Source organism: Styela clava, chromosome 1 (genome assembly GCF_964204865.1).
Source record: "Styela clava chromosome 1, kaStyClav1.hap1.2, whole genome shotgun sequence".
Classification (NCBI taxonomy): Eukaryota; Metazoa; Chordata; class Ascidiacea; order Stolidobranchia; family Styelidae; genus Styela; species Styela clava.
Window position 1 is genome coordinate 24,638,802 of NC_135250.1, and position 18,865 is coordinate 24,657,666.

At 35.8% G+C, this 18,865-nt stretch overlaps 2 protein-coding genes and 1 long non-coding RNA gene across 6 annotated transcripts in view; 1 reads left to right on the forward strand and 2 right to left on the reverse strand.

Annotated features, from left to right (window-relative positions):
• LOC120334982 (uncharacterized) overlaps positions 1-6,444 on the reverse strand; it is a 31,678-nt gene extending 25,234 nt beyond the window's left edge. The window contains exon 1 of one of the 2 annotated variants that reach the window (XM_039402499.2): positions 6,323-6,444. In XM_039402499.2, coding sequence (XP_039258433.2) covers positions 6,323-6,328 — 6 coding nt within the window. In that variant the 5' untranslated portion in view covers positions 6,329-6,444. Of the gene's footprint in view, positions 1-745; positions 767-6,322 lie in introns of those variants that run through there. The other variant, XM_078112499.1, reaches the window with a different exon arrangement.
• On the forward strand, positions 4,821-6,110 carry LOC144428143 (uncharacterized). The gene is made up of 3 exons (XR_013478137.1): positions 4,821-4,908; positions 5,221-5,294; positions 5,448-6,110. It is a non-coding gene; the product is annotated as an uncharacterized LOC144428143 (long non-coding RNA).
• Positions 6,445-16,102: 9,658 nt separating the features above from the next.
• LOC120334980 (cAMP-dependent protein kinase catalytic subunit beta) overlaps positions 16,103-18,865 on the reverse strand; it is a 126,466-nt gene continuing 123,703 nt past the window's right edge. For all 3 annotated transcript variants that reach the window (XM_078112553.1, XM_039402498.2, XM_078112556.1), the window contains one exon: positions 16,103-18,509. In XM_078112553.1, coding sequence (XP_077968679.1) covers positions 18,384-18,509 — 126 coding nt within the window. In that variant the 3' untranslated portion in view covers positions 16,103-18,383. The remainder of the gene's footprint in view (positions 18,510-18,865) is intronic.

Sequence of the window (18,865 nt, forward strand, 5' to 3'; positions counted from 1 at the left end):
GGCGCGGCAATAAATTACAGTCGACACGAAAGGATTTCAATAAGCGCGGACTTAAAGTGCTTATAACATGCCGTGGATGTTTTTGACTGAAAAATGTTTACAATTATTATCGTATATTTTCATTTAGATAGTTTGTGCAGCCTCGTCAATGAATCAAAAAGCAAATTTGATCATTTTGATTCAAAATATTAAACAATACCTGAAATTTAAATGTACTAATAGTCAATTTTAAAAAATGACAATAAATTCGCATTTCCAGATGAGTTACAACAACACAGCGCGGTCAATATTGGCCATATGACCTTTCCCTGAATAAAACACTCAGCGCAATGAAAAACGATGAATTTTTCTGCTTCTTCGTACAACGTTGTTGTTCTGCTATGTGGCGTTGGGCGTGGGTTTGTAGGTGATTCTGATTTAACCTTAAACGTTTGATATGAGTAATTTCCATTTCGGGATGTTTTTAATGACTGTGATTTTGCCACAAATTAATATCGCAATTCAGTCACGTTTTATGTGCACCGCATACACGGAAAATACGAAATATATATTTCTGAAAGTTAAAACATACAATAAAAATTCCAATGTGCATATGTTTGTCTAATTGGTCCCGTCCAGTGTGCGAGAAAATATATAATCATTTGTACCGATATTAAACATAAAATTATTTATAGTTTTTAGGAGTCCATCGCAAATCACATAGAAATTTTACGTTTAGGTAATGAAGAACTCTGAAACTGATTACCTGCTATAAGTCTTTCGGTTTAGTACATCATTCTTATTTAAGTACTGAAAAAAGAAAAATAGAGCGAATACTGCAACTTTTATTCCGTTTTCCGGATTTCACATTACTCATCATCCATAATTCTCAATATTTAACATTTAGCGTCTCAAAACTGATAGCTAATTAATCCCGATCCGGATTTCCGTTTCCGTTCACAGATGATATTTGCATGGAGAATCCGCGAAGCGCTTACAACGCCTGTCTTAAGTTGCTTCCATTTGCAGTCAAATTTATTTGAATATCAACAACATAACTGGAAGATTTCTTAAATTTTTATTTTACAAGGAAATTTGCTCAAAGCAGGGCGGAGGGTACTCACTCAGAAATAAAGAAGAATGGTATCTAAGTAAGATACGGCGACCACTAAGTGCCTAGACGCAGTACAATGAATGTATTTGTTTTAAATTATAAAAAAAATTATTGTTATAAAATCAACCTTCCTAAACTCAAATATTAAAGAAAATATAATCGTCGAGATTTAATTTATGTTATGGTTCGTAAAAAGAATATTGAAATAAAAATTTAAAATCATTGATTATTCTAACATAATTTTCAAATTTCTAACGAAAATTTTAATCTAAGGCAGTGTTTCCCAACCCGAGTCCGCTACCGTAGTCCGCAACGAGCCAGAAATTCACTGCGGACCGCAGACGTTTTTGCGAAATTTAACTATCAGCCAAGTTACGATTTATGATAGAATTTACATAAAATATAAAAAGCAAGTTTATTCACATAACATTAATCGAGTCAATAATTACTGGTTACTGAGTAGGACTGGGCATATATTCGAATATTCAACTATTAGAATAGCAATTTACTATTCGAAAATTTGCCAACAGACGACGCGACAGGTCACTTTGCTTCACTGCCTCCACATTCAGACATTGGTACGTACAGTACTGGAGCGCAGTAAGTGTTGTACGAACAGCTCAGATTTGTCGAATTCTCAAAAATACGAATCAAAACAAAATATAAGCGGACACTTTACCACGCACGGATTGCCATGATATTTTCTGAGTAGTATTACTTTTATTTCGCCAACACAACAGCAGATTACAATGATCACAATTGAATTAATATATAAAGACATTTCAAATTCTGGTTGCTGTCATGGATTGAATATTGTGCGACAGAAATGCATTTATATTCAAAAAAGTCGGCTCTTTTACCGAACGCCTAATTGCAACGAATTTTGAGTACAATTGCAATAAACTCACTTTGAGTCCGCAAAGGTTTTCGCCGATGAGAAAATAGTCCGCGACCAAAAAAGGTTGGGAAACGCTGATCTAAGGTATACAAGTAAAAAATTGCTTTTCCTCCAACCTACAATCATGGGCACTACGTCACTGTCATATATGATAGGTGGTTTAGTTTAAGCAAACCTATATGTAGAACTAAAATCCGTAAAACTCAAAATATAACGTAATACCAAAAAGACACGGTGATAGGACACAGTCATCCCTTAGCTAACACCATGATGCCATTCCCATCTTAACCTTGCAAACTAAAACTCAATAGAAAAGACGATTCAACATCATAATCATAAGCAAGTCAGCATCGAACACAATAAGCAGTATGTTTTTCACCCGACGGTGCTGACGGTACAGCGATATGACAGTAACACTGCACGGTACTCAATTCAGGCTGACTAATGAAATTCACTTCCGCCTTCACTATGACGTCACCAATTCAGCTGACAAAGCACACTACAATAAATTACGCCAACTTAAATGGTGTATAGCTTAAATATTTAAAACTAAAATCTCAAATTATTTTACCGAGTTCCGCTAAACGTACATGTTCAAAAATTCAATAAAAATATCAAGATTTGAACCTAACATGAAAATGAAAAGTTGCAAAAAAATAATACGTGAAAAAATATTTCGTCTCGAAGAACGCACTCTCGCTTTAAAACAACAATAATCCCAACATAATACATCGTTCACAAACCTCCAAATTGAGTCACTTAACAGATATTATAGAATGATATCGAAATATATATAGTATTTGCATAAAAATGTTACTAATTTACTGATGTATCTAATATCCCGCCCTCAAAATCTCATTATTACGTCGCATTTTTATTTAAATCATCTGATTTATGAAATTTATCAATCGCTACATTGACGCTGAATAAAGTATTGCTAGCTTCTTTTCGATAAGCTTCGACAAAGTGGGCTTATGGATCGTTTCGAAGAATTCCTTTTGTTCCTTAACTCCGAATTCATCATATTTTAAACACGAAAATTATGACACATGTCAGGTTATTGCGCTGTTCGAAATATCTGCTTAATTTGCTTTTTGTTTATGTTGAAAATTTTGATACCAATTTCCTATTTTAGGAGTTTAAAATACTGACTCCGGGGATTGATGATTATGATTCTGGGGATTTTGACAATGCGATTTCGGTTCCAACTTCCAGTTTGCTGCGTCCACCGCTAGATGGCAGCATGTCGAAAAATTAGCGATACACAAGCAATGGCCGACTCGGTTGGTGAAGCAAGATACCACAGCTGCACAGCTGTATTTGTATCGTTCCTGTATCTGTGCTTAATCAGATACTATTTTCAAACTGCATTACTAATAAGGAATGCCTCCCGCGGAAGAGCGTCATATCTGGCTTTGGTAACACAAAATTTCGTATTGTTTGATTCGAATAACTTTCTATTGTTTACTTGATCTTTCTAAACATGTTATACAACTCACTGCATAATGCCTTTTATCGTCATATAAAATGCTTTGCTTTTCCATACAAAATGTATTAGGAGTAAGCTTAAAAATCAACAAATCATCCGATACCGAGTTTGTAGCAAGAATTTGGCAGCTGCGTTTTAATGATAATGCCACCATACTGTGTTTCCCCGAAAATAAGACTGAGTTTTATTTTACATTTCCTTCGAAAAATAAGACCAGGGCTTATTTTTGGGGAATGTCCTATATTTTCATTTATCAAAAACAAAATTACAAAGTAGAGAATTACGAGATTTTCATATATACAAAATATGAAACCGATATCTATATACTTATAAATAAAACGTTTTTATTTCAAATAAATGCTAAACATAGATTATTAATCATTTAATACGTGTAGGAGAGATTTCTTGCTATCGAAGAGTTCTAAAATAAAAAATTCGCGCTATCGACTAGGTTTCATTTTAGGGGAAGGGCTTATTGGACATGTTTAGTGGCCATAACGATCGTTTCAAAATTTTGTTGTTGGACACGAAGTGGACATAACGATCGTTTCAATATTATGTTGTTGTTGTTGTTGTTCTTGTTCTTTGACACGTTTTTAAAAAGTCGCTTTTCTCTTCGAATACTGGACCAATTGCTTTGAAATTTTCAGTGGTTGAAGATAAAAATTTTCTCCAGAAGGCTATTACTTTTATTTATTTTAAAATTTCCTGTGGACTTCGAGAGATTCGTTTTTTGTGTTCAAAGAAGTGATCAGAATAAAAAATAGTGACACCTTGTGACGATTGCGCGAAGGCATATCAACTGAGAAGCGATCGTAATTCTTGCTCCGCTAAGAGTTGTTTATGGGGAATCGAGATGTTTGGGGTTACCGGTACCCGCAATGCAGCAATGCAACGGTTTGCGATAACTTCTTAGCTAGTTGACTATTACTACAGCTTCGCTTGGTGACCATATATTTGTTGACTGCGGTATTTACTGTTATCAGTTGGTATTTCAAATTATTTCTCAATAAACTCGAAAGGTTTTTGAGATTAAGTTAAACTACCGGTACTGTTTCGCTCGGTGTTCAATCAATGTTCACTTTCCATATATTTCAGTATTTGTAGACTGTGGTTCCCGTGTTAAGCGAAAGTGATACCGGTACCGGTACGATAGCTGGGAAAGCTATGACAGTCCCTGTGGCCTGTACGGCACGTACCGGTACCGTTTACAGGTTTACGTACCGTCTTACCGATACCGGTACCGTAGTCCGTTACGGTACGTACGGTACAGGTACGGTACCGGTACATATCGGTAGACTAGTACAGTATTACTGTACTAGTTGCATTAATTATATTTGTTTAGAGTGTGTGCCTGCATTGAAATTAAGTTTTTGTAATGAGCCAGCATGTCTGCAAACTTCACAAAAATTTCAACATGTGCAGCAGGTTAGTGTACATAAATCAGTAAATACAGAAATATGCAGAGGAAGAGACTTTACAAAAAGGATAAGATTTACATAATTATCCCGATGGAGAGGAAAGCCTATAGAACGGCTTAACCATATTGCGAACCCACAGCCTCTTGTCTGGTTACCGGTAAGGTACCATTCCAAGTCTGGTATGGCTGTATGGGATTAGTTAGTTATTTGTTTTCGGAAGCATGGATTTGATTAGTTTAAGTGGCCAGCATATCAAATGTCTAATAGTGAAATATATTTCATATTTTCGCTATTTTATCTTTTCCCTTCTTTCTTACAGTTTTGCTGGAAACAACAGATAGGCTAAGGAGAAAGCATTACAACTTCTCCAATAATTTTCAACAAGATACACAGGTAAGTAAGTCTAAGTGACGCAGCATATCAAGTTCATTCCATTTACATGTTTACTACTACCATACCTGCATCTGCACATAAACTTATTCTATTTCACTTGTATGCCTGCAAATATGCCCTGTTCATGCTCATCTTTTTGCTTTTTTGTTACAGTTCTGCTGTAAACAACATAAATATGCCAAGAAAGAAGCATTATAACCTTTCCAATAGTGTTCAACATGTTATGAAATATGGTGGTCGCGGTTTCATCAATGCAAAAAATATTTGCCGGTTTAACAGCGTGATGCAATTATTGCAAATAGTTTTCGTGTCCATATATTTGAGCATTGCTCTCTTGTTATTGTTATTTGTCTCCGTCTCCATTTTTAAAAAATCGCTTTTCTCTTCGAATACTGGACCAATTGCTTTGATATTTTCAGTGGTTAAAGATAAAAATTTTCTCCAGAAGGCTATTACTTTTTTTCTAGCTATGACGTCATCAAAATTATTGCCACTGGGTGGCGCTACGTGTCCATATATTTGAGCATAGCTCTCTTGTATTAAAATCATATTTAAAATTCAGGCTAGGTCTTATTTTCGGAGAAACACGATAGTAACAAAAAAGCTATTCCACGCGCACAAATGTAAGTAAACAGCATCCATTGAAACGCAAAATAGCTAGCTAACATTTAGACATAATTAGATATATAACAAGATAGCAATGCTCAATTATATGAAGACAAATGACTAATATGATTACCGTAATGTCAACGACATTTTAAGTAAATGCTAAACGAATTGTACCGGATGTCAGTGTGTCCGTGAATTAAAAAGAAACAAAAGCAAAATGTGTGGTGAAATGTCAAATGAAATGTCGACACTGTCACCCTCAGAGAAGGCCGTTTAAGTCATCTCTCAAAATGTCTAATTGTAATTCAGTTTTTATATTCTAACTACCCGTGAACAAGTACTACAACTAAATATATATTTCCACACCCCGGTGTTTAAGATAGACAACACATGTTACAACATATAATGCAATAACTTACCGGCATTTTTGTTGTTTCGGTCTTTTTCCTGCCTATAATTGAAGTATATCCAAGAATAATCTGACAAATCTCGCTCTTACATTTAGCCTACATATAGTCAAATTTAACAATCTATAGATAACGGAAAGGAATACAGTTAGAAAGATTTAATTTTCACCTTTGGAGACCCAACATACTGCAAGCTAACTTTGTAATTACAATAATAGGTCGAAGGAGTGTCTTGAATAAGTTTGTAATATATATATTTATGTTTTCATATACTATTATGCTGAACCTTCATCAAATTCTATTTTATGCTGCGTGGATATCCTAAGTCTGATTTGGGATATAGGACTGCGATTACACGCCGTGTGCTAGTGAAAATAGATTTCTGGATCACTTTTTCGTCCGCTAGGTTCGGCGTCGATTGCTTTTTACCTGACAATTATTTTTGCCGTTTGACCTGTCGAATTGCTGTCTGAAAAAAAAAAAACTGGAATCTTGTGTCTCTTATGTCTGGAATCTCCTCCACAGAACATCAAACAAACTGTAACCATTGCTCATCTTCGTATTCCCAAAAGTCAGCTTCGCCAGTAAAGCCGTCTACAGCTTTGCTAACCCTGTCAAAATTTTTTGCCTCGAATCATACCTTTTCTAGGGGATGACACGGTGCTAAGTAGCGTCGGGAAATCTTATTTGTATCGAACCCGTTAACAACGGGTTCCCTTTTTTTAAAAATCATGCCGATCTAATACATAACTTTCTATAAGCAGATATAACGCTAGTCGTAAGCTGCGGCGTAGTTTACTGTAGTCGTCTCGAAAAATCGGGCGTTAAGTCAGCGAATGGCCTTGATCATATACATATTTGCGTTGCATATTTCAATTTGCTGACGGAGCTGCATCGATGAGTTGTAAACAACATCATTGATAACGTACGACCGACATAGTGAGTAGGTGGATGAGTGATGCATTACATCATCTTCTTCATGTAGGAGTGGACGTTTCATTTCGACTTATCTATCGACATAAATGTATATATACGCGAATAAGGACAAGCGTCGGCCAACTGTAGAGATAATTTAATAGTCATATGTAGCCTACGCAGATGTCGAAAACTTATTCGGCTTTTAAAAATATCAAATTTGGTACATTGACATATACTCGAAAATATAGAACAGGGGGCGACAACCTACGGCCCGCGGAATAAAATAATCCGGCCCGCGATGCTTCACCGAATCACAGTAACAAAACGGCTGTTTTGACGATTATATTCTTTACGCAACAGAATTCATTGTGAGACACGTGTAGACTAAATAATAATTATAACCTAATGAGTATAAAATTCGCAATTACTCGTTTAATGAGGCCATAAATTTAAACATAATTAGACAAATGGCAACGTAACGCAGAATAGGTGATGCTGAGTGCAGAGGGTTCAATGGTGCCGAAAATATTCAAATGGAGATATTGAGAAGCAATGCAATGAAAAAATAACTCTAAGTTCTATTCGAGAGATATCTCACTGCTTGATTTTTATTAAAAGTATCTTCTTGAAGGAAAAGTCTATCCAAATTCAACAAATCATGCGGAAAAATTGCATATGCTTGCAAACAATTATTTTCGAAAAAGAACATTACAAAGAACAAGCTGAGAACTCGGATTAGTGATTCCCATTTATAAAATGTTTTAATCTTGGCTTCATCCAGTGTCCCATTTAAATAATGTTTTCCATTTACTGATGCCGAAAACGTATCAAGGGTGATGCAACAAAAAGTGTCACATTAAATTTCATTTGTAAATTAATTTTTTTCTTCACGTAAGACGACTAAGTTGAATTCACGAGTTATTGCAACTTCTGACTTGTGTGAAAAAATTATGTTTCATCGGCCATCTATTCGGTTTTTACCGTTGTAAAGACATGTGCGGCCCTCCATGACAAGTAACCTTTAATTTTGGCCTGCGAACGATAAAAGGTTGCCGACCCCTGACATAGAATATAAACAGGTAAGGAATTTAAATTGACTTATACATAAATAAACAAACACTAGCGTTAGTTCAATTGTCTACATCGGTGGTTCCCCGTCACTAAATTCCTTCTTACTTAGATAATTTTAGAACTGTTTATTACTCTCTCACAATATGCAGAAAAACGACTTTTTTAGTCAATTTTCAATAGACAACTTGAAGAACTTCAAAATTCCTCCAGGAATTGAAAACGTGGGTCTATATTCTTATAATAAAAACTTCCGTGTTTCCTCATTCCAATTGGCTACGTATAATGAAACTCGCTTTATTAAATTTGCAAAATATTTACCATATATATCACATCATGCATTCTTTTGCTGTCAGATAATATCTAATACTCGACCATAAAAAATGTCACTGGGTATCCACAACTGACAGAGCTATAACTAAACATTTCGTATGACTTAACCAGTTATTCGTCTTTGTTTCAGAGTTTATTTTTGTACGGTATTTTCGTGGTGCGACGTTAGATATCAGATAGGTTTTACGTTTTGAAAACGGAAATATCACCCACTATAAATAGACTAGTACGGCGGACTGACTTGACGCAACATATTTGGCTTTTTTTCAAACGTTGTTTAGCTATATTTATTAAATTATGAGTCAACTAAACCCTATCAAATTAGTTTGTTTCCGTTGTACACTGAGTCTAACATCTGCCGTTTGATCAGTTCTAATTGTGTGTGAAACCATTGTAGGCCGAAAATACTGCAGTTTGTTGTCATTTGGAAGAGTATAGGCCTACATATGACATTCAATCATAAATGATCAGTGTCAACCATATCTAGTTCGGGGCCTTATGCGAGACGATGTTTGCGCGACGCCAAGTTTGAATAAAAGAAGAAGAATAACTGTAAATTGAGATGTCGCGATAGAAAATGAATTCGGTTTTTCATGTTATTACTTCTTAAAAACCAAGTACAATACTCCGGTTGAAGTAACGTTTATTTACAAGCACTGCGCGCAGTTAAGTCTATATGTCTTCGTGAATTGACCTCGAGTAATTCACAGGATTTTGATCGTGATAGATTGCAGTGGCGTAAGCCGGCCCAGTATACATAATATTGCCTCAACGACCAGGTATCCGAAACTAACTGAAATGGGCGCTCTAAAAGTCACCGAACTCATAATATAACTAAAATAAGAAAAATCGGAATAAAATTATGGCCTAACTCTGGCCTGGTACACACACTACGGGAGTACCCTAAACTGAGCACAAGAAACTGGATTGTACCGACGACAAGGCGGTTAATTAATGACTAATTTTTTCGAATACCAAACTGACGTTATCTATCACTCAAGTAAAGATTTGTAGGTTCTGTCAACACAACTCATTCCTCTCGTCTCTCATAATAAGTTGCTATTTTCGACTAAATCGATAGATTTACTAAAACGTACAGTGTGTTCATAAAGTCCTGTATTAAATTAGGTAAAAGAACTTCAATGTGCTTCGTGCTAATTGATGTCGGGCACATGAAGGTGTATGTATTAAGTGGTATAAAAACTCAAACAAACACTGAAAATAAAACAAACTCAAATGCCTCCATAACAAAATTTAAAAATTGTAACCTGACTTTATGAACAACCTGTGGCTACATCTATCTTTAGCATTTACAAAGATGAGCGCTCATAATAATTATTGCTATGATGTTAGCTGTAAACACTGCGCATATTTGTGTACGAAGAAGCAGTAGGCATCAAAGATTTGCCCACACAACTATTACGCATCGAAATTCCAAAATACCGTGAAGTACTTCCTTAACGTGTGATTTGAGCTTTTCAAACGAGACTCAAGGTCTAGAAAATTTGTATTGATGAACTTTTGAAAAATATCTGTAAAATATTCACGATTTTAAAAGTGGTCCTATTTTATGAAACACTGCTGTGACAGTTGATACAAATAGTAACACCCACACAGCCGATTAGTATTTTGCAAAATAGTATTATTGCTTCACACAGTAAGGATAGGGACCGTAAATCGACAAAGGACGTATGATAAACATCCAATAAGCTACTAAGTAATCGTAACTTATTCGGATTACGGACAAATTCCCATAACTTTACTTTTTTTGACGGCGCTTCGCCTGCGGATGACGTATCGGAAAAGAAGGCTTGAATAAGTATGTTTAGCGGATAATTGGAATTGAATTTGGTGTTCAGGATTGCCGGAAATGTTGTAACAAGGAGGGTTGGTGATTAGCTCGACCGAAACAAAATAGGTTACAAATAGGAAAGTGAGTAAGAGTTGGGGTGAGAACATGGAGTTTGGCTTACTGGGTGAGAAAGGTTGTTCGCTATGCCGACTCGTATCTTTAATTAGAAGCCTAACTAAACGCATGGCGACGATCAACCTTGACAGTGCTTGAGTACTTATGAGTTACAACCTTCGGATATTTAGTACAAAGCCCCCGTCAAAAAAACATCCCCGTTCAAAATAAGAAAAATTATTAATTATCCAGTTTGGGTCGAGATTGCAGATTACGTTGAAACTTTTCAAATCATTCCTAACGCCAACCCAAACTGGATATTTACTAATTACTTATTTCGAAACGTGGCTGGAGCATTTTTCTTGAATATCACATTTTTGCATTGGCGGCGTGGACTTCGCACAAATGATCTCAATCTTCTACATATTATAGTAATTCGAGAATTATGTTTGTTCAATACAAACCTCAATAAGTTCTATGGACTAAAACTCGACTGCTATCACAAATAATCTCTATTCCTTTACTCCACCGACCTATCTCTTGCTGACTGACACCTGTAATTTTACAGTCCCTAGTCATCGCGCATATTTAGTGAGAGGTACATCACACATTTCATTTAAGTTGTCCGCTTCAACTGTGTGTGAACGTTACGAAACGTTTCGATAAGCCTGCACATTCTTAAAAACTCAATATGTGAACTACTTTTAAAGAGAGCACCCACAAAATTAATTATCGCTTTGTATTTGATTACGAACGCTTTATTGAAAGCACCTTGCCTCCATTAATTTTACGTCCTCGACAAATTAGAATTGAGGTTTAGCGGAGCGGGCCAATTTTATATTCAGTTCAAAATGACGTACACGGGAATTGAGCGATATAATGGCCTATTTGCATATTATTACTTAGGTATTATATATAAAGAGAGAACTAATATTCTGGACTTTTATTTGAAAGATTTTCATCCCCTGTGTTGTAAGACAGACTGACAAACTGTAAAATAACGATGATATAAATAAAAAAATAATAAAGGAACGATAATATAATCATTTTTAGTTTTCTGTCTCACGCTCATCGTTGTGCGTATATCTTTTGTTTCGTCAGTTGAATATATATATACTGGTCAGGTTATCTTGTGGAAAGACCGTTATTGAAAAATGACAGACGAAAAATAACGATAATATAAATAATAAAGTAATGTTCAGATATATAATCATTTCAAGTTTCCCAAGTATTTCTGTATCACGCTCATAGTTGTGCGAAAGTCTTTTCTTTGATTATTTGAATATATACTGGGTTAGTTATCTTGTGGAAAGACCGATCTTGTTGTCGAAGGTAGGGATTTGTTCAAAAAGAATTGTTTTTTTAAAACAATTGTTTTAAATCAATTTTTTTGCCTGTTTTGTTCAAAATGGCTGTACTATTTGATTTTTTTTGTAATAAATAGGTTGAAGAAAAATGGACGGGACGTAAAAACTTGCCAAGCGTGAATCTTTCAAAACGCCACAAATATCGATAAAGGCTCATGCAAACCTTCTCAAGCTGTAGTTCAGTGGTTGGCGCAGTAAGACGCAACCGATAAGCTATTACGTGAACGACCCTGCTGCGATGAAACCACGTTGCGAAAATTGAAATGCGATCGAATAAATGAGTTTGTATAACCTTGAAAAACTCACTTCAAGCTTAAAAACAAAAGTATGCTGAGCATAAATTAATCGAACAGTATCAACCGTAACAATGACTTCATTTTATGAGAAAAATGTCAATACATGACCTCGATATCCATATTATGACGTCAAAACAGATTACTTGTGGCTTCTTTGCATCAGAAGACTCTTACAATTAACATAGGCTAAGTTAAGGTGTCTCATCGTTCATATCAGTAGATTACCGCCGATATAAGCATATTCTTCATTATCGCAACCCACTCGTTTTCCCGAAAGGCTGCACTTGATCGAATTGCTTTTGTAGTAGATATAAAGTGGCGATAAATGTACGAAATAGTGGTAAAAGTCAAAATAAAAAATTTTACTTTCATTTTTGAAATAATAATTCCGGCTGCGTGTGCAGCTGCCAGAATGCAACGTTTTGGCGTAGTTTCGCGGCGATGTAAGAGGTATTTCAATAAAAAATACAGAAAAATTTTGATTTGAAACAAGCCCTTGTTTTAAAACACGATGTTTTTTTTAGAATTGATAAAAAACAAAACCCTAGTCGAAGGGTAATACACTCAACGCTTCTTCTACTAACCGATTTCATCTGCATCGGAACAAAGTAAGCTGATGTCGTATTTAAAGTAGTAGACTATAGTAACTACTAGTTGACTACAAGATTAAAATTTTATCAGCTTTCATCTTCCTACTGAACCTAATTCATCCCCCTTGTTTTCTATCAATAACAAGCGACGTCGCCCCGACACAGTGGCTTATCTACGTAAAATGGCGCCCATGGTAGAGTTTAAAAACGCGCCCCCCTGATCGTTGGTTGACAATTTTATTAACATCATTTATATAGTGAAATAAGATACTCGTACGTTATTATTAAAATAAAAATACAGGTTTCAATGTTTTTGAATTCTAAATTATTGTACTGAAACATTTCACAATTTCAACGTTAAAACTTTTCAACGTTTTTGCGCCCCAAACCAGACGGCGCCCATAGCTGCCATATTCTAGATACGCCCCGACCTCCAGTACAGTTCCCATCATTGCTAGTCCACATTCCACACACGCATTAGAACTATTGATGCTGGGTTACTGAACACATATAGTTTACTGGTATCCGACAGCATGACGCAATCAGTGTCGGTGCAAGTCCGTACTCCCCAGTTTGCGAGTTTGCAAGTCGACGAAGTTTAACTATTAAATCCGCCGGATTAGCAGGAAATGGTTGCATTGCAAATAATCAAGCGTGGGCAGTGAGGCTAATTAGATCTGCAATACGAATGTGCATATCTTCCACAAGGTTATGTAAAATGCGAACAGTATTCCAGTCGTTTACAACTTCACATCATCTGTTGAATTATCATCGCAGAGATTTGGAAATTGAGATGAGATAATATTAAACTGCTTCGCCTCATATTTTATTTGTATAAACGAGGACAGCTTTAGTACAAATGACGTTAACACATTTCTGCATGCGTTCTCATTTTAACGGGCATTTTTTTAATCTCTTCACTTATACCAGTGGAAATGTCTGCTAAATAAACGATATCAATAATCGCTTCACAGATTCGTCCGATGGAAAATGCCGGAGAGGTATTTGATATAAAAAAGGCAAAATAGAGTTGAACAAGCACATTTAGCTATCGAATCGGGGCGTATACTATAATATAGTAGATGTTCAAAATCTTCTTCGCTACCGTGAGAAGTTTATGATAATTTATCATGTTGATACATTTTAGCTCTGAGATTGCGAGCGATTAAAAGTTGCCGACGGATAATTGGGTTGCAATGAGTTCTGATATTTTGTTCAATAGTGCGGGAGTCCTCGATGCTTCCCAACATCTTCAGCAGCACAGTCCGTTGTAATTGCAATATATTTTTCACTGGTATCTCATTTTCTTCGGAAAATCCCCCCGACTGCACTGAAGAGAGTTGCCACCTAAGTACCAGCAGGAAAAGTTATTTCAACAAACACATATATATATCTTTCTGGGTCTGCGTACCATACCACATCGCACACATCTCAACAGCAGTGATTCGTTATTACTCAAGGTTTATTCGTCTATCAGCTGGAATGTTTGGATAAAAAGCATTTCAACAAGTTGGTTGCACACATCATAGCTCATTTCATCGATGCGTCGTTGAACTTCATTACTTGAAGGCCCAGCACGCAAAACTTAACCATTCTGTGTCAATAGTTTTTCGAGGCTGACAACAGTATTCCAAAGTGCGTATTCTCCAGTGCGTGACTTTGCTGTTTGCAATCTGTTTGTGCCTATTTTAAGTATGGCGAAAAATAAACCACTGATTACAATCAGCTTAGACATGCACCTATATCACATGGAACAATATCCGTTTATCAGACTGACTAAAAAGAGATTGAATTGTGCCTTGCTTTTTATCCGTGAGCTTCGTGTAATCGCTGACAATTTTATTGGATGAATTCTGTTAAGATGGTCTTGGGCTTGACTCGATTCATTGCCTCATTAGAGAAGAAAGGAAAGCACACACGGCGTACTGGTCTATAGGTAAGTAAATTCACTGTTGGCGCATAAAACAAATCAGGTATCGCGATAATTCTGACTTTTCGAGAATGCGCTATCGCCCCGTCCGAGGTTTCGTACCTGTTGTCTCTCATTCGCTACGTAGAAGCGATATTGCCTAGTATGAGTATTACTGGTTGCGATTTAACAAAAGCAAAACAAAAAGCTCAGCCCACTGGGTCGGTAGTAATCTTACAATTGGAACATAAACAAAAAGAGTTTACCGAAATTTCTTACTTTTCGAGAATGCGCTCGCTATCGCTTTCCCGGGGATTCAGTCCTATTGTATCTCTGGTGCCTCCGCGGGAGCGATATTGCCTGGTTTAGGAACCACGCAAGCTAAAGTTGCGGAGAACGAATAAAAATGTGTTTGCACCCGAAAAATCATTATCCCAAAGCTTAAAATTTTTACCAAAAATTGTATACCGTTTAAAGTGCTTGGCCTCCATTATGTTGGTTTAATATCACAGGTTGAAAAACCGGTACTCCCGAAGTATGTGGACCAAGATGGCGGACACCGGAAAGTAGTAAGTGTACTAGGTTAGGCCATAATTTCAGGTACAAATACCACAGGAGTCACTTGGCTAGTACCCGAACTTGTAATAGAACTAAAAAAATAAGGGAAATTGGAGTAGCCTAACCCTAACCTGGTACACATACTACGTTCTGGTGTCCGCCATCTTGGTTCACATGCTTCGGGAATACCAAGAATCCTACGCACACCTCACACTCAGGGGGAGATAATTTGGGTAAGCAATGCCGCGGACCCCTATTTGTAAAACTTCGTTTTTACGAACCCCCATCCAACCCACAACACAAATTACAAGTGATGGAAGGGGTCGCTTTTCACTGCATAATTTATAAATTCTCGAAGCAATTTGTGACAAGATCCGACTCTACGGCAAGTCTCGACCTGTATTTTGTCATCATATTGGTAAGAGCTGAAAATGCTGCCTCGCGCATGTAGGACGTTGCAAAGGCAATAACGTTTTAATTACCCTTTTCTGACGACAACAGATATTCGTCCACAACGGTCAACCAAAAAGATACACTGGCTTTTTGATTAAAATCGCGGTCGCGGATTCCCCGTGCAGTTATAACGAACCCCCAGGAGTCAGCGGACCCCAGATTGGGAAACCCTGCCCAAGGGTGTAAAAATTGAATAAAAAAGTCGCAAAACAAGACTGGAGTGTGGTTTTTACGATGTCAAAAATATTTGATAGTCGATTCAAACTTGACCCCCAACAAGTGTTGATTAATGTCACATTATTACGTATATGGCATTTTAATAGTCTTTCGCTCTGTACAATCAATACTGTTACCCTCCACGCTTTGAAGGCGACAAAAAACAACAGTTCACACGTCATCAAAGAGACATGGTTTATTAAAATAATCAAAATAATGGTGACAAAATTTTTAGGGCCGAAAGGTCCGATTCGGGGAGTTTTTTCGGGGTCAGAAAATTTGCAAAATTCTCGAAAACGAAATTGTAAAATAATACAAACCAAAAATATAACAGAAACGAAAACAACACCGTGAACTCAAACTAACAGGAATTAGAAATAGACTTGTTATGAAATTGATGACGCTTAAATGACGTCATAATAGAATGACGTATTAATAATAATAGTATGACGTCATCAAGTTTGCAATAACTTGTACGGAAACAAACTCGCTTGGGTTAAGTAATTAATAGTGATAAACTGATAACTCCTTTAGGTAAGTTTATCATTTGGAAATTTACCAAGGGGGAAAGGCAGTCAATATAATACTATGTTGTCAGGTAATTGAAAAGTTTTGCCTTTTAAAAAGTGAAAAATTCACATATTTCCCGTAATAGTTGTACCTTTTATTCCTGAAATAAGAGAAGATATTTGCTTTTTAAAAAATTCTAGAAACGGTCAATATTGACCATTTTTGCCAAAAACTTTTACCATATACACCCAAAACACATCAGATCTTAATTATCAGTCGACACAAAACAGTAAATTTGATCCTTTTATAACAAGTTTGATCCTTTTATAACAGACAATCTTATGGTAAGACGACCAATGCTAAATTTCGTAATCAGCAGCCTTGTCACAAAAAAGTGGACGAATCCTATAACATAGCCACAAATTTAGTAGCTAGCCCCTTGATATACAAAGGAGGGAGAACTAATCCAGGTTTTTCAACTTTGCGATGACTACAATAAATTAAATTGACGATGATTTGTCTAATTGTTTAACCAATATGCAAGTTTGCTGTTATTTACTAATACCGGTAGCAGCGAATAAGAAAACTGATGAAAACCCCTCTAAAAACAGTTTTTCTTTGAAGAAGAAGAACAAGGGGCACAAAGTGTTATGGGTCTGTAGAAGGATGCCGACGGTCATAAAATTTGAGTCTAATCTTGAATTGTCACACCTTTTTTAGTCAAGAATCAAGTATTCATGTCCGTTAATATTCAACTTGGTATTTTTTTATCGTTCTTGAAAAAGGAAGAAAATCAACGTCCATTGACTTAACCAATCCCTATAGGTAAATTTCTAACTGAAGTTTCTCTACTATGCGAGAAAAAGATCAACAACAAATTGAAACAAAAAAGAAATTAAAATGATAAAATTTATCTAAGTTATAAAAGCAACGTCTTATTGTTACGGAGTAGAAGTTCTGGATAATTTTTGTCTTCAAAAATAGCTGACGGAAAAAAAACAGGCAAAATTTATAAAAAAATCTGTGTTCAAAATTTTAAACCCAATGCGGGCAAATTGCCACAATCGGACCATATGTTAGCCAATGGTAACCGCAGAAAAGTTCAAAATTGTTTGTTCATATAAACGAAAACAAAAAATCTACAATTTAACTGTAACCATTTTCTGGTTGAATGATCACAAAAGTCACAAATCAACGCCACCTTGTGGTAAAGAGAGCGCTAGTGAACAGTGGAACAATAAAATTAACATTATGTAAGTTTCAAAATAGCAATCCTGAATATAGAATAGGTTTATATGGAAAACTGTAAAAACAAAATCATTTATAATCATGTCTCATACATACTAATGTTGTGTTTTTTCTTCATCTGAACGCTCCCCCCTACAGACTCTAAATTGTGAGTATTCATATATATATATATATATAAGAAAAAAGAATGGGTATAAACAAGAACCCTGCAATAGTCCTAATTTAATTTTAAAACAAATTTCCCATTTTTTTTTCATTCGAATAGACTTCGAAACCAATTTTAGTTTTTCGTTGACATTCGGGCAAAAACTGGTTGAAAAATCTGGCACTCATCATGCTATACCAAATTTTATTGAAAAAGAAACCAAAATTAGCCATATTTAGTGCTTGAGTATTGAAATTTCTGGTTCTAGTTCAAATTTCGTGATTTTTGATATCATTCACAAATTTTGTTCACAACAGGTTAATTTTGAATAGTATAGCGAAGGAAAAATGCGGAATTTCTGAAAACAAAAATTTCAAATTTTCCAACGGGTCTCAGCATTCGAGTTCGATAGATACATGTGGGAATACTCTCTAAGCTATGTTTAATCCAGATATGACCACGTCCATAGTGGGGGAAGCTGTATTCAGTCTTCATTTACTAATTGAAATTTAAAGGTTCGACTTGGCATAGTGAGCCACGCAAGTTGTCGAACAAATCAAAAATCTGCAAATTCTTTGGCGTGTTTTTCCGTCGAATGGATTCGGAGTTGTTCTTCCTCGTAGTCGTCAAAGTTGCTTGAATCCCCAGCATGCTTGAATTTAGGGATGAATGGTGCCTCGACCTGTAAGATTAGGGTAATCAGGTTAGCAAATAGTTAACCTGTTGAATGTTCCAGATGCATGGACTCAGATGGCTCAGTAACCATAAAGACACCCAACAAGTTTGAACTCTCCTCAATTAGAAAAAAATAAATAATCCAACCAAATAGCAAGCAAGCGGCGATTTGTAAAAAACATATACATTGAAACAGATTGATGAAAGTGCAAGCGTTGAAATTCTTGCGTGCAGGTATAGGCAAAACCAAATAATCGGCTACTCAATAGTTTTATATTAAAATTTTCAGTAATTAAATGAAGACTTTTTTGGTGTACATCAAGAATTCACGTCTAAAATAACAATTTTAAGAAATGAAACTAT